The 13,555-nt window shown below is 38.2% G+C and overlaps 1 protein-coding gene across 5 annotated transcripts in view; it reads right to left on the bottom strand.

Moving 5' to 3' along the window:
- GPALPP1 (GPALPP motifs containing 1) overlaps positions 1-13,555 on the bottom strand; it is a 50,820-nt gene that overhangs the window by 18,964 nt on the left and 18,301 nt on the right. For 4 of the 5 annotated variants that reach the window (XM_077974314.1, XM_015121011.3, XM_077974313.1 and 1 more), the window contains 4 exons: positions 12,760-12,873; positions 9,839-9,923; positions 3,250-3,381; positions 2,759-2,923 (listed from right to left, as the gene is read on the bottom strand). In XM_077974314.1, the coding sequence (XP_077830440.1) occupies positions 2,759-2,923; positions 3,250-3,381; positions 9,839-9,923; positions 12,760-12,873 (496 nt within the window). Of the gene's footprint in view, positions 1-2,758; positions 2,924-3,249; positions 3,382-9,717; positions 9,924-12,759; positions 12,874-13,555 lie in introns of all 5 variants that reach the window. The other variant, XM_077974315.1, reaches the window with a different exon arrangement.

The following is a 13,555-nucleotide window of genomic DNA, read 5'->3' as shown; positions in this document are numbered from 1 at the left end:
CCTCCCGAGTAGCTGGGACTACAGGCGCCCGCCACCACGCCTGGTTAATTTTTTGTATTTTTAGTAGAGACAGGGTTTCACCGGGTTAACCAGGATGGTCTTGATCTCCGGACCTTGTGATCCACCCACCTCAGCCTCCCAAAGTGTTGGGATTACAGGTATGAGCCACCGTGCCCCGCCAAGAGCAATCTTCTTTTAGGCCATATTGGCTAAATTAATGTGAGAACAGTAGAGGTATGAGAGGTATGCTGGAAAATCAAATATAAGAAGTAGGATGGAGTGGAGGGAATCTATCAAGAAGGAAATATGGCTAAGATCTGTTATAAAAATTAGTCATGAACTTTACACAGGATCAAAGACAACAGAAAATGAATAGCTCTGTGATACTATATAGTTTGTGACATAAATATATGTGTGTGGTACTATATTCTGTAATGTAGTGTTATATACAATTTAAGACTTATTAATAATCCCTTTATGAGTCCACTGTAAATACTAAACAAAACATTTCAGCACAGAAAAGAATGACCAGGTCTAAAGAACTCAGTCATAGGGATTAAAATCTCTTAAGTTCAAACAATATAGCCTGGTTTCCATGTGTTCCATTATTCCATGATATTTTCCTCCAAGGAAGACTCCCTACATATCTGGTTGTAAGCTAGACATCTATTCATCTACAATGAGAAACAGGATATAAAAAAGAACAAATAAATAAGGACACAAATAAAAAGGCATGTAAGCAAGGGAATTAATTGTCTTTTTGGAGACAATCTTAAAGGCTAAATTATAAAAACTGCAATAAATAATTATTATTTCAAAACCAGCTAAGAAATAATAGGCATTCCAACACCAGCCTTTCAAGGTTTTTGTGGCTCTCTTGGATCCACATCCTTTGCTGCCTCTCCTGCCCCTATGTGTGTTGGTTCGCCTCACCTTCCTATTATAACTGTCAGATTCTCTTTAATCTTAGGACAAAAAAGAAATTATGCATAATGTTGCCTACTATGCAGGCAGGGTGCTCAAGTGTGGAGACTGCAACACGCCCTCCACACTTTAATGGTACCACTGTTTATTTCACAGGCAATTCTCCAGTAAAATGGAAAGTCCTTAAGGAGCTCTTGCCTCTTTCTATCACCTGCAACGAAATACAATTCCTGATAGAACAGGAAAATTGATCATTCCAGATTGAAAACAGAAATCCTGATAATTCTAGGTACTGATGAGTAATATAAACAGAGCTAGTTCATTCCAGATTGAAAACAGAAATCCTGGTAATTCTAGGTACTGATGAGTAATATAAACAGAGCTAGTGGAATGAACTAAGTGTGGAACTGCTTTAGTCAGAACTGATGAATTTATAATCATAAGGTGACAATTAGTCAAGCATTTGAGAATTGAATGGGATGTCTTACAGAAATTAAAACCTTCAGAGAGAGGCTGCGCATAGTGGCTCACGCCTGTAATCCCAGCACTTTGGCTCAAGCACTTTGCTTGAGCCCAGGAGTTTGAGACTAGCCTGGACAACACAGCAAGGCCTTGTCTCTACAAAAATAAAAAATAAAAAAATTAGTTGTGTGCCTGCAGTCCCAGCTCCTCAGGAGGCTGAGGCAGGAGGATCACCTGAGCCCAGAAGTTTGAGGGCTGCAGTGAGCTATGACTGCGCCACTGCAGTCCAACCTGGGTGACAGAGACACCCTGTCTCTTAAAAAACAAACAAACAAAAAACCAAAAAGAAAAAACCAAAACCCACAGATGGACTAAATTGAAGGAGTAGTACTGGGGATACTGGTTTAATTCCTAATATACAATGAAATATTTTGTAACAGAAAAAGATTCAAGAAGAGAAAATTAAAAATAATGTATTTTATGCATACAGATTTTTTTTTTTTTTTTTTTTTTCTTTTTGAGATGGAGTTTTGCTCTGTTGCTCAGGCTGGAGTGCAGTGGCACAATCTTGGCTCACTGCAGCCTCCGCCTACTGGGTTCAACTGATTCTCCTGCCTCGGCTTCCCAAGTAGCTGGGATTATAGGTGCATGCCACCATGCCCGGCTAATTTTTTTATTTTTAATAGAGACAGGGTTTCGCCATGTTGACCAGGCTGGTCTCGAACTCCTGATTTCAGGTGATCTGCCCTCCTTGGCCTCGGAAAGTGCTGGGATTACAGGCATGAGCCACTGCGGCCAGCTGGTATTTTTTGGATAACTTAATGTATTAATGATAGTGGTTCTTGTCTATCTTGACAGTAACATGAAGTTTAGTGCACCTGAGATACGGTCATTTTGAGAGAGGTCCTCTAGGCACCATTTAATTTGCCTGGTTAATCTGCAGCATTTTTTTTTTTCTAAAATATTTTAAAAGATATATGATCATAAAGATAGTATGGTGTAAAAAGACCAGGGAATCTGGTCTTTTTGACCAGGTCTAAAATGAGATTGTTTTTCATCACTTACTAGCTTTGTGACCCTAGAAACATTGACCTCATAGAGGATAGTTTCTCCATCTATAAAATAAGGTCATTATACCTATGTCTCTGAGTTTTCCTGAGGTTTAAATGAGACCGTTTATTGGGAAATAGTAAGTAAACAGCAAGCAACTGGTGTCAGTTTCCTTCCTCATAATCTTGCTCCAGAGGAAAATCTGTATTATCCTTTTGGAATCATAATTTTAAAAAATAGTACCCTTAAATAATCTTGCATTGTATCTTTTCAAAATCCAGCCAACATGAACAGAAATACATTAACAAACAAAGCGTCTCACCTTAGCTTTCCTTTCCCTATCAGCTGGAGTATCTGTCCAGATTGATCGATCTCCAGATGTGTCATCAGCTCTTCTCTTAAAAGTCCTTGGCCCAAGACCAAAGTCTTTCATTTCTGGAGGAAGTTCAGTCATCCATGACTCTCTTACGATGGGTTTAGATGAATCCTTTAACAGAAAAAAAGAAATGTAGCATGGAAAGTATGTATCGTGTATAAGATGAGTACATATGTATGTACAAGCAACTATGTCATGCAATTGAAGTTTTAAAGTTACTTATGTTTTTGTCACATATGTTTGTCACATACGTTACAAAGACTTTCATCCAATTTGTTACTTTTCTTTTATAGTTTCTGGGTTCTAACTCCTAAATTAAACAAAAATGTTATACCTAAAAACAAAATATATTAAAAGTTAAATGGTTTAGTGTTTATTTCTAAAATTTAGATTTTTAATCTATTTAGTGTATTTCTTAAAGTGTTTTTAAAACTTACATCATCTCCTTTGGTCAGTTTTTCTTTCATTCTCTCAGCCCTTTTTTCAAACTCTGTCGTTACGTTATAGTTAACTGGTCCTTTTGCAGGCATTGGTCCAATAATATCCTCATCTTCACTGCTGTCTGTTTCCTTTTAAAACAAGACATTATCTTTAAACCAAGAGCAGAGCTACAGGTATAAAAAATAATTCTAAATTACCTGCATTTAACTGAAACTTATTATCCATAAAAAATTAAAAAGTAAACAATGTATTGCTGGCTCATCACTGAACCATGGGGACTTTTTCCTCACCTTCCTCAAGTGCCTAGCACAGAGATGACAAATCCATGGCATGCAGACTCTCTCCCACCTCCCACCTCTCTTCCTGTGTCCATGACAGACCTCACTCTCTTCCTGAAGGACATAGATGTAGACTTAGAGCTCTTCTCAACATAGTACAATAAGTAGACAATTATATACTGTGTTGTGGCTTACTCTAACACACACACACACAAACACATTCTTAATAACTATGGATTTTGGCATATACCTCATTAGATCCTTGTAACAAAACTGTAAAATGGCACTATTTCTGGTTTCTTTTTTTTTTTTTTTTGGAGGAGACTTAGACTTAAGAGTGTAATTAGAATAAACAACTTGTCTGATTTTATAAAACTATTATCTAAGAATCAAATATTCCAAGATCAAGGCCAGTATTTTTTCTATGTATATAACAGCGATCCCTCTATCATTTTATCTCAACTGTTAGTGATTTAGCTTTAAGTGTTTCTAGCTTATATCTACAATAGTAAGCTTTCTGATGTTACAGACATTATGTTAAACATATTTATAACCCACTACAGATATAAATATTTGGTGACGCAAAATGTTCAGATATAAAAGCTATAATGAAATTTTAAAACTATGAGACATGAAAACAGAACAAAACACTAACTCTAAGAGTCATGGCACCAATACAGTATTAGTGGAATAAGCTAATGATAGTCTCACTTCCATCTTAATATGAGATGGTTTCATAAAGGTGGAATTTCAGCATGTCCTGGTAGGATGATGCCTGCAATTTTTAGAAATAAGTATCACTTATGTTCAGGGGTAAATAAAAGCGGAGATGGAGAAGCAAACAGAAAATTAGGCCAAACACACTAAACTGAAAATCAGAAACAGAATAATATGCCCAATTCCTCTCTATGGGTATTAAATTATTTTGGTGTCCTGGATGAGTTATTTCTTTAAATAAAAAAATGTTGCACATTTTATCCAGAATTACGATAGAAATTAGGTACCCTATTGATTTATATTTTGGGCTGATTTTGTTGAAGGCCTCATTTGCCATTGTACTAGCCCTGTGACTTCAGGCATGTTATTTAACCTTTCTAAGCCCTGGTTTTCTCGTCTTTGACAAGAGAATTATAACAGCTTCTACCAATAACTATTGCCAAGAGAACCCTGCATTTTGTTTATCCTCTTTAAAGCCACACCCTTCTCAGGGAACTGGGACCTTCTCTAACACCTGGGGAAAAATATTGATAATTCTAGGCCAGTCACAAAAAAAAGTATAACTATTGTATGGATGTGTTTACAAAATATTACAAAGCAGTCACTTTGGTCTTCTTCTTCTTGCTCAGCTGACTGGTTTAGGCATGGACACATGACACAATTCTTGGGAAATAAACACAAAAGGTCTATAGGAAACTGGTACAGGTTTTCCTTCCGCTACAAAAGAGGCACAGGGAAAGGACCAGTCCTCTTCTGTGTCTGGACACTGCTAGCTGCCTTTAAGTCTTAGAACTTTGGCAGGCTTCTTAGTATGATGAAGGCAGTCAGCCTAAGTCTTAGAACTTTGGCAGGCTTCTTAGTATGATGAAGGCAGTCAGCCTAAGTCTTAGAACTTTGGCAGGCTTCTTGGTACGATGAGGGCGGAATTAACATACTGTTAATTCTCTTATAGAGCAGGAAGGTAGAAAAACTGGAGCCTTGGATGATATCATGAGGCAAATGAATTAATCAAGCTTGGAATCATCTTGCCTCTTGACCTCTTATTATGTATGAAACATATTTTCCTTATTTTGAGAATACAGAACATATATCACCAAGTAAATTAACCCATTTGCTAACTAAGTAGGTTAAGGTAAAGTTCCATTTTGAGTTGGATTTTCTGTTATTTGTAGCTGAAGGCATTCAGTTGATACACTACCTCCCTGGATTGTTGTTTGGATTAAGTTAGGTTTATACTGCTGTTGCAGTGTCTGTCTTGTGGTAAGTGCTCAAGAAATGTCAAACATTAGTATTATTATGTCTTAATTTGGGGGTATATGCCGGGAATGAGGCTAAGAGAGGCCTATCTTTGAGAAACGAAAATCTCAAAACTGAAAAAGAAAGGTCTTTTGAAAAAGGTGCAATTAAAGGGAAATTATAAGTCAAACAATCAGAGCGAGAGTATTTCACACATGGACCTACAGTGTAATCTCTCTCAGCCTGACCCTCGCCTTCCACCAAAAGAAGCTAGGGAATGTAGAATGTGTACCACCTAGGAAATGATGTAAGCTATGCATTTGCTAACTAGGTAGGTTAGGACAAAATTCCAAGGGCGAATAATGCTGAATTATGCTACTCCTCTGAAAATTTTTTCCCCAATTTTTTATTTTGAAAAATTTTGAACCTATAAAAAAGTGCTAAGATGAGTACAATAAAGACCAATATGTCCTCACTCAGATTTACCAACTGAGTGGCACATGTCATTTTAACACATTCATTTTTTTGGTTTGTTTTCTGTCCCTCTCCCCATGAAATAGACACACACACGCTTTTATTCAGAACCATCTGAAAGTAGGTTACAGATAGTATGACAAGGCTCTAGGCAGAAGCAAATTTCCTTGCCACCTTCCTAGGGACAGTGGGTTACATTTCTCTAGTCCTCTAGTCCCCTTGTCCTCCTTTTACAGACACAGCAGAACTTTGAGGCTGCAGGCTTTATGTAGGGGGCTCAATTCAATCTCCTCTGGCTGAGTGAGCCAGAAGCCAAGGCTCCTGTTCCCAGATTCTCTGGGGTTTATGACTGGGTTCTCTAAAATGACTGTGGTTCCCTGCTGTGTAAACCTGTGTCTGGCTTTGAATTCCCTCAATGTTGTTAGTATGTGTGGATTTTCCTTTCTTCCTTTTGAGCTTTGCTGTGTTTTAAACTGGTTGTTATTTTCTTTCTTCCCCTAGCACTCCTTTGTGTTCATGGCGGGGAATGCCTAGCCTGACGATGTCATCTCAGTCTTCCATATGGCTGGAAGTCCTTCCTCTGGTAATTTTTTCTTCAACACCCTTGTTAGAAAGGATTCCTCGGCCGGGCGCGGTGGCTCAAGCCTGTAATCCCAGCACTTTGGGAGGCCGAGGCGGGCGGATCACGAGGTCAGGAGATCGAGACCATCCTGGCTAACACGGTGAAACCCCGTCTCTACTAAAAATACAAAAAGAAATTAGCCGGGCGTGGTGGCGGGCGCCTGTAGTCCCAGCTACTCGGGAGGCTGAGGCAGGAGAATGGCGTGAACCCGGGAGGCGGAGCTTGCAGTGAGCCGAGATCGCGCCACTGCACTCCAGTCTGGGCGACAGAGCGAGACTCCATCTCAAAAAAAAAAAAAAAAAAAAAAAAAGAAAGGATTCCTCATACTTAGCCTAAATTCTTCAGTTATGCTCATGGCATCCATAGTGGAGGCAATAAGAACAATGGTAATAATGAGAGCTACTTTAAGTTGAATACCTACTGATGGTTTGGCTGTGTCCCCACCCAAATCTCATCTTGAATTGCAGTTCCCATAATCCCCAGGTGCCATGGGAGGGACCAGGTGGAGATCATTGAATCATGGGGTGGTTTCCCGCATCCTGTTCTTGTGAGAGTGAGTTTGTTCTCACAAGATCTGATGGTTTCATCAGGGGCTTCCCCCTTCGCTGGGCACTCACTCTTCTCCTTGGTGCCGCCACGTGAAGACGGACATGTTTGCTTCCCCTTCCGCCATGACTGTAGGTTTCCTGAGGCCTCCCCAGCCATGCTAAACTGTGAGTCAATTAAACCTCTTTCCTTATAAATTACCCAGTCTTGGGCATGTCTTTATTAGCAGTGTGAAAATAGACTAATACAACTACTACTCTGATTTAATCCTTGTAACAACCCTATGAGGTAAGTGTAATGACCTGCATGTTACTGATCATGAAGTTAAGCGTACCCAAGTTAGGCTCAATGCAAAGCTTCGAACAGCTCTTACCTACTTTCCTCACCTTCTCTCTCACCATTCTCCCTGCACTCTCCATTCTAACCATATTGAACTTCTTTAACCCTAACTTTCATCCTCTCCACACTCTCTTTTGCCTTAAGCCATCTGCTCTCTCTGGAACAATGTTCCCTGCCTTCTTTGCTGAGCTAGTCCAATTAATCAAACTTCAGGTTAGTAGACATTCACTCAAATAAAGACCTTTATTTTTTATTTTTTTTTATTTTTGAGACAGGGTCTTGCTTTGTCACCCAGGCTGGAGTGCAGTGGCACGATCTCAGCTCACTGCAACCTCTACCTCCTGGATTCAAGCCATCCTCCACCTCAGCTCCCAGGTAGCTGGCACCACAGGCATGTGCCACCATGCCTTGCTAATTTTTTTTATTTTTGGTAGAGATGCGGTTTTGCTATGTTGCCCCAGGTGGTCTTGAACTCCTGAGCTCAAGCAATCCACCCGCTTTGGCTTCCCAAAGTGCTGGGATTACAGGCATGAACCACTGCGCCTGGCTGAAAAAGACTTTTTCTCATTTTCAGATTAGATTCCCCCATCATGGTTCCATTTATATTTTGTCTCATCTTTTGAATAATTCACAATGTTATATACTGATGTATGTATTCCCCACTACCTTGTAGGTGTGATGAGGGCAGGCACTGTGTTTGATTTATTCATTCATTCATTCAACAAATACTTCTGAATATCTGCTATATATAAGGCACTGGTGATAAGATAAAAAAAAAATCTCTGTTCTTATGGAGTCACATTCTAGTGGAAAGAGGCCAACAATAAACAAAAAGAAGCAGTAAAATTAATGGTTTCTTTGGTGGCAATAAATACTATGGGGAAAATTAAAGAAGGGAAGAGGAGGTTAGCATATTTTAATTTGGAGGCCAGAGATGATTTATTGGAAAGATAATATTCCAGCAAAAAAAACCAAAGGTCTAGGAGGTCAGCCACATAGATATGTAGGGGAAGACCATTTTGCATAGGCTTGGACAGCAGGCATAAAGGCTCAGAAGTAGGAGCTGGCCTGCTGTATTTGAGGAGGAACAGCAAGGAGCCCAGTGTGGTCACATCAAAGCAAAAGATAAAATCAGAGTACTAATGGAGGCCAGTATAGGGCCCTAAAAGGACTTTGGCTTTGACTTAGGGAGAGGAGGAGTAATTTGGTGGTTTTGAGTGTTAGTGACATGATCTGACTTCGATCTGCCTTTGTTTTATCTGGACCCCTTCAACTTTTGTGTTGAGAAGGGGTAGTAGAGGAGAAATGGCTACATAAAGCATGAAGACCAATAAAAGGGGTGAAATTTGATGGTCACTTGGACCAGGGTGGGAGCAGAAGTGGCTGAGTCCTGGATGTCTTGTGAAGATAGGAACAAACTAATTTGTTGACAGATTCACTTCTGTGACTATGTGCCTGCCACACTGCAGGTGTTCTACAAGCATGTGTTGAAAGAGTAAGTAAATGACTCTGAAATTAATAATTTTAACCACTGCATTATACATCCTTTGAGTAACAACCTCAGTGTAACTGTTGAATTCTTAGTGGAGATAAACAGGAGTCTCTGGAATATATGAATTCATATATAGGAAGGCACTGCAGTATAACAGACTGAACAAGTGATTTAAAGTCATAAGAACTGAGTTTGTGCCATGGGTTTGATCAGTAAAAATTGTGTAATCTTGGGTAAGGTACCCAATTTTTTTGGTCTTTAGAATTTGTAAGGTGCAGATAATATCTATTTCATGAAACTGTGGAGAAGATAAAATAAGGTCCACATATTGGGAAAACACATTACAAATTATAAAGTACTCTACAAATCTCAACTCTTGTTAAGGAGAGAAACAGCCTTTATACTTTACTCCAAAGTCATTTGGTCTATCTTTTCCTAAAATTACTTATCCACCAGTGTATTTTTTTATACACAGGTACTAGAGCTTGGTTAGGAGAAAGTAAATTTCAAGGTAAAGACCATTGTTAAAAAGCTCTTCAACCTTCTCTCCTCCAGCCCACATCACAATCATTTCTTAAACTTTTCTTCATGTTCCATCCTTCTAACACTTTAAAGCCCCCCTTCAAAGATAAGAAGCATGAATAGGTAACACCCCGTCAACCCTGTTATTTTCCTAACAGAATCTCAGGTTTTGAATAGCTTTTTATTTCATCTACTTATGTTACAATCTTAAATTAATCTGAATATAACTGAGTCTTACATTACAGTTGAGTCCAGTGATTGTAGTAACTGCATGCATAAAGTTTGGAGTTTGTTACAATACATCTTATCCTTTCAATGAAAACTTTCCAAACCTTAGAGTTGAAATGGGATGATGATACCTGTTGTCCTGGATCATCTCTGCCCTTGTCACTTTTCTGTGTAGATTTAATGAAACCAGGTGGCAGTGCAGGACCTATTATGGGCCTGAAAAATAAAATGTACTTTTATCATTCTCCCTGACTTTAAAAAGCAGTTTTTAGAACAAAAGTTCACAAAAATAATAAAGCCAGATAGTAACAAATGTTGAAAATAAGAATTTTATTTAACACTTTATTTTTACTAGTATTACCTAGTATCTTTCTGCTAGATGTCTTTTAAAAACCTAATTTTCACATTTGAATTTTCTACTTGTTAGTCAATAATTAGAGACCAAGCCAGTAATTCTCAATCTTTGTGACACTGGCATATGCACACTTCCTAAAAAGAACTATATTAAATAAAAATGGCAATGTTTTAAAAAAATTGTACTAAAATCTGTGATGGTCTTTTTTTATTTTGTGCCTTGGCTTTCCTTCAGTTTTGAGATTCACTGTCCAGTGAAAGATACCTTAGGGGCATTATAATTATGGTCAGAACTACCAAAGTAGAAATCGAGTTCTTCAAGGACATATATAGCATGTGCAGACAATGCCAGCAATCTGTGGTCTATATAACATGGCAGTATTAAAAATCTATCCATTGTTCTCACTTGATAATACAGTAATGATGTGGAACTGTAGAAGAATGCAGCTAGTTCATTAAGACACATAGAAAGGGAAAAAGGTACTGTGCTAACCACATTTCAAGCAGTGCATTGGTTTCCTTAAAACAATCCTGGTCAGTGTCAGTCACTCCACCTTTAAGATGAGCAAAATCATGTCCAAGATGAACACAATTAGTAAGTGGCTGAGCTAGAGTTCAGACCCTGGTCTACTTGATGTCAAAGCGCATTTTCTTTCCAGCTGCCCTACTGCCACATAATGAGGCAACTGTCATCACTTCAGAAGACAGACTTGCCTGAATACTGGGTCTTAAAAAGAGACAGCCTTACTTTATGAAGGAAAAAATTAAAAAGATAAAAATAAAAAATAAAAAAATACCCTCTTTCATACTTTTAAGATACTTCATCCTTGCTTTTGTACCAATGTTTTTTCCATAGTTGTCACTGTGCCAGTGTTACCAACCCAGATGGAAATGAAGTCCTAAGCTAAAATTTCCAGGTTGCACCATGTTCTATTAGAACCCCACAGACAGGCATCCTGGCAGGGGAAAAAACAGTACTGACAGTCAGAAACTCTGGGCTCCCATCCTGACCATTTAATAACCTCTTGTCTTGATTCATGAAACTTCTTCGAGCAGAACAATTTGCTTATGAGACAGGGAAGTTTGGCACTGTTAAAAAGATAAAATTAGGTATCATTTATAAGCTATGAGTACAGCATAGATTTTTTCTGAGTACAATTTTTAGCAATCTACAAATGCAATTAAAACTTAACTTTCTGGCCTCAGGGGATTGGTGGTAATAAAATTACCAGTATATAAAATCTTAAAACACAGTAAAGGAATATAACCATGGCATGTTATGATACTATAAAAGGTTTATAACTCCAATATATAATGCCAGCTGTTTATTTTACACATGTATTTTATTATTGCCAAAATAATACTCTCAAGAAAAAAAATTGCTATACATTTAAGTAATGTGTTTTCTTTCTTTTTTTTGTTTTGTTTTGTTTTGTTTTGTTTTGAGACAGAGTCTCGCTGTGTCTCCCAGGCTGGAGTGCAGTGGCGTGATCTCGGCTCACTGCAAGCTCCGCCTCCCGGGTTCACGCCATTCTCCCGCCTCAGCCTCCCAAGTAGCTGAGACTACAGGCGCCCGCCACCATGCCCGGCTAGTTTTTTGTATTTTTAGTAGAGACGAGGTTTCACCATGTTAGCCAGGATAGTCTCGATCTCCTGACCTCGTGATCCACCCGCCTCGGCCTCCCAAAGTGCTGGGATTACAGGCTTGAGCCACCGCGCCCGGCCAAGTAATGTGTTTTCTTAAAAGGAATGTTACATCCTAGAATGTTACAACTTTCTATAAAGGGCTAGACAGTAACTCTTAGGCTTTGAAAGCCACATGTGGCTCTCTGTGGCATATCTGTTGTCGTTTTTTTAGCTACTCTCAAAAATGTAAAAATCATTTTTAGTTTGGGGTCTGTAGACTGCCTATCTCTGTATATCTAAAACAACCAAAGTTAATGGAAGTTAGGAGCTGCCAAATGTGATTATAAACTTTGAATATAAAATAAACAGCCTTTTCTGCTTGTTCTTGCATATTGGTATACGGTATTATGAAGTATAAACAATTTAACGTGCAATCTTATATTTGGCATTTAAAAATTTTACAATTCTGGGAAGAAGACAGGAATAAATATTTACTCTATACTTACTCTGTGCCAGGCTCCATATAAATTAAACACACACACACATACACACAAAGTCTAGGTATACAACTATGAAACCTCAATCATCAAAACAATTCTGTAAAGTACATGCTGTTATCCTAGCTTACAGATAACAAATTTGAGATTCAGAGAAGTTAGTCCAATGTCTAATATGGCACATGGGGATTTGTTTCTTCTACTGATAAACAATTAAGAAAACAATTGAATTAAAAGTCAGAACATCAAGATTCTAGCCCCAGGTCTGCTACTATGTGTGTGTGACCTTATCTGTTTATAAAGTGGGGAGAGGGATGATCCACCCTGTTTACCACAAAACACTTTTGTGAATATCAAATAACAGATGTGGAAGTTTTCTGTAAACTATGAAAGTGTCATAAACATGTAAATAATTATTTTTATTATAGGAAACAACTTCTTTTCCCTATGAATGACCCATTTCAAAATGTTATATTTCAGTTAAAACATAATTTCAGACAATTCTTTAATTCATTAAAGATTCCTTAGTTAAAATATTTAAAGAAAGACTAGCCTAAAATATTACACATTATCACCTTGGAGGAGAATCATCCTGCTTTTTAAATCCAGGAGGAAGGGCTGGTCCAAAAAACCCATCATCATCATCATCATCATCATCATCATCCTTATCCTGATTTTTCCTCTGTTTTCTGAAAACACAGTAGTATAACTTTATGCATATATATCAAAATTTTTTTCACAAAAACACACTTTAATTTTTTAATAAAAGCATTAAATCTAGTTGTATAAACACTGCAACAATAAATTAATCTTGCCAAATAAAAACTGGATACTATGATAGTTCTTTTTATTTTTATTTTTTTATTTTTTGAGAGGAACTCTTGCCCTGTTGGCCAGGCTGGAGTGCAGTGGTGTGATATTGGCTCACTGGAACCTCCCACTCCTAGGTCCAAGCAATTCTCCTGCCTCAGCCTCCCAGGTAGCTGGGATTACAGGCAAGTGCCACCACACCCAGTTAATTTTTGTATCTTTTTAGTAGAGACGGGGTTTCACCATGTTGGCCAGGCTGGTCTCAAACTCCTGACCTCAAGTGAGCTGCGCACGTTGGCCTTCCAAAGTGCTGGGATTACAGGTGTGAGCCACTGCACCCGGCCTATGACAACAGTTCATAACTAGTCTTTTCCTGGAATTTATTTTTGGCCTAAAATACAGATTGGTTATTTCTTTACAGCAGTAATATATCACTATTCTATATTTTCTGTGGTATTAAAGATTTCCCTCAATGAAGTTTCAAAGTCTATTGGTCAGATGTTTCTAAGTAAAAAGTTTATGACTGTGACTTTTATTCTCATTTAAGGAAGGGGTTTAAGT

This window comes from Macaca mulatta, chromosome 17 (assembly GCF_049350105.2).
Source record: "Macaca mulatta isolate MMU2019108-1 chromosome 17, T2T-MMU8v2.0, whole genome shotgun sequence".
NCBI lineage: Eukaryota > Metazoa > Chordata > Mammalia > Primates > Cercopithecidae > Macaca > Macaca mulatta.
Note: the sequence above shows the minus strand (reverse complement) of the source record. Positions and strands in the feature narration are given on the sequence as shown.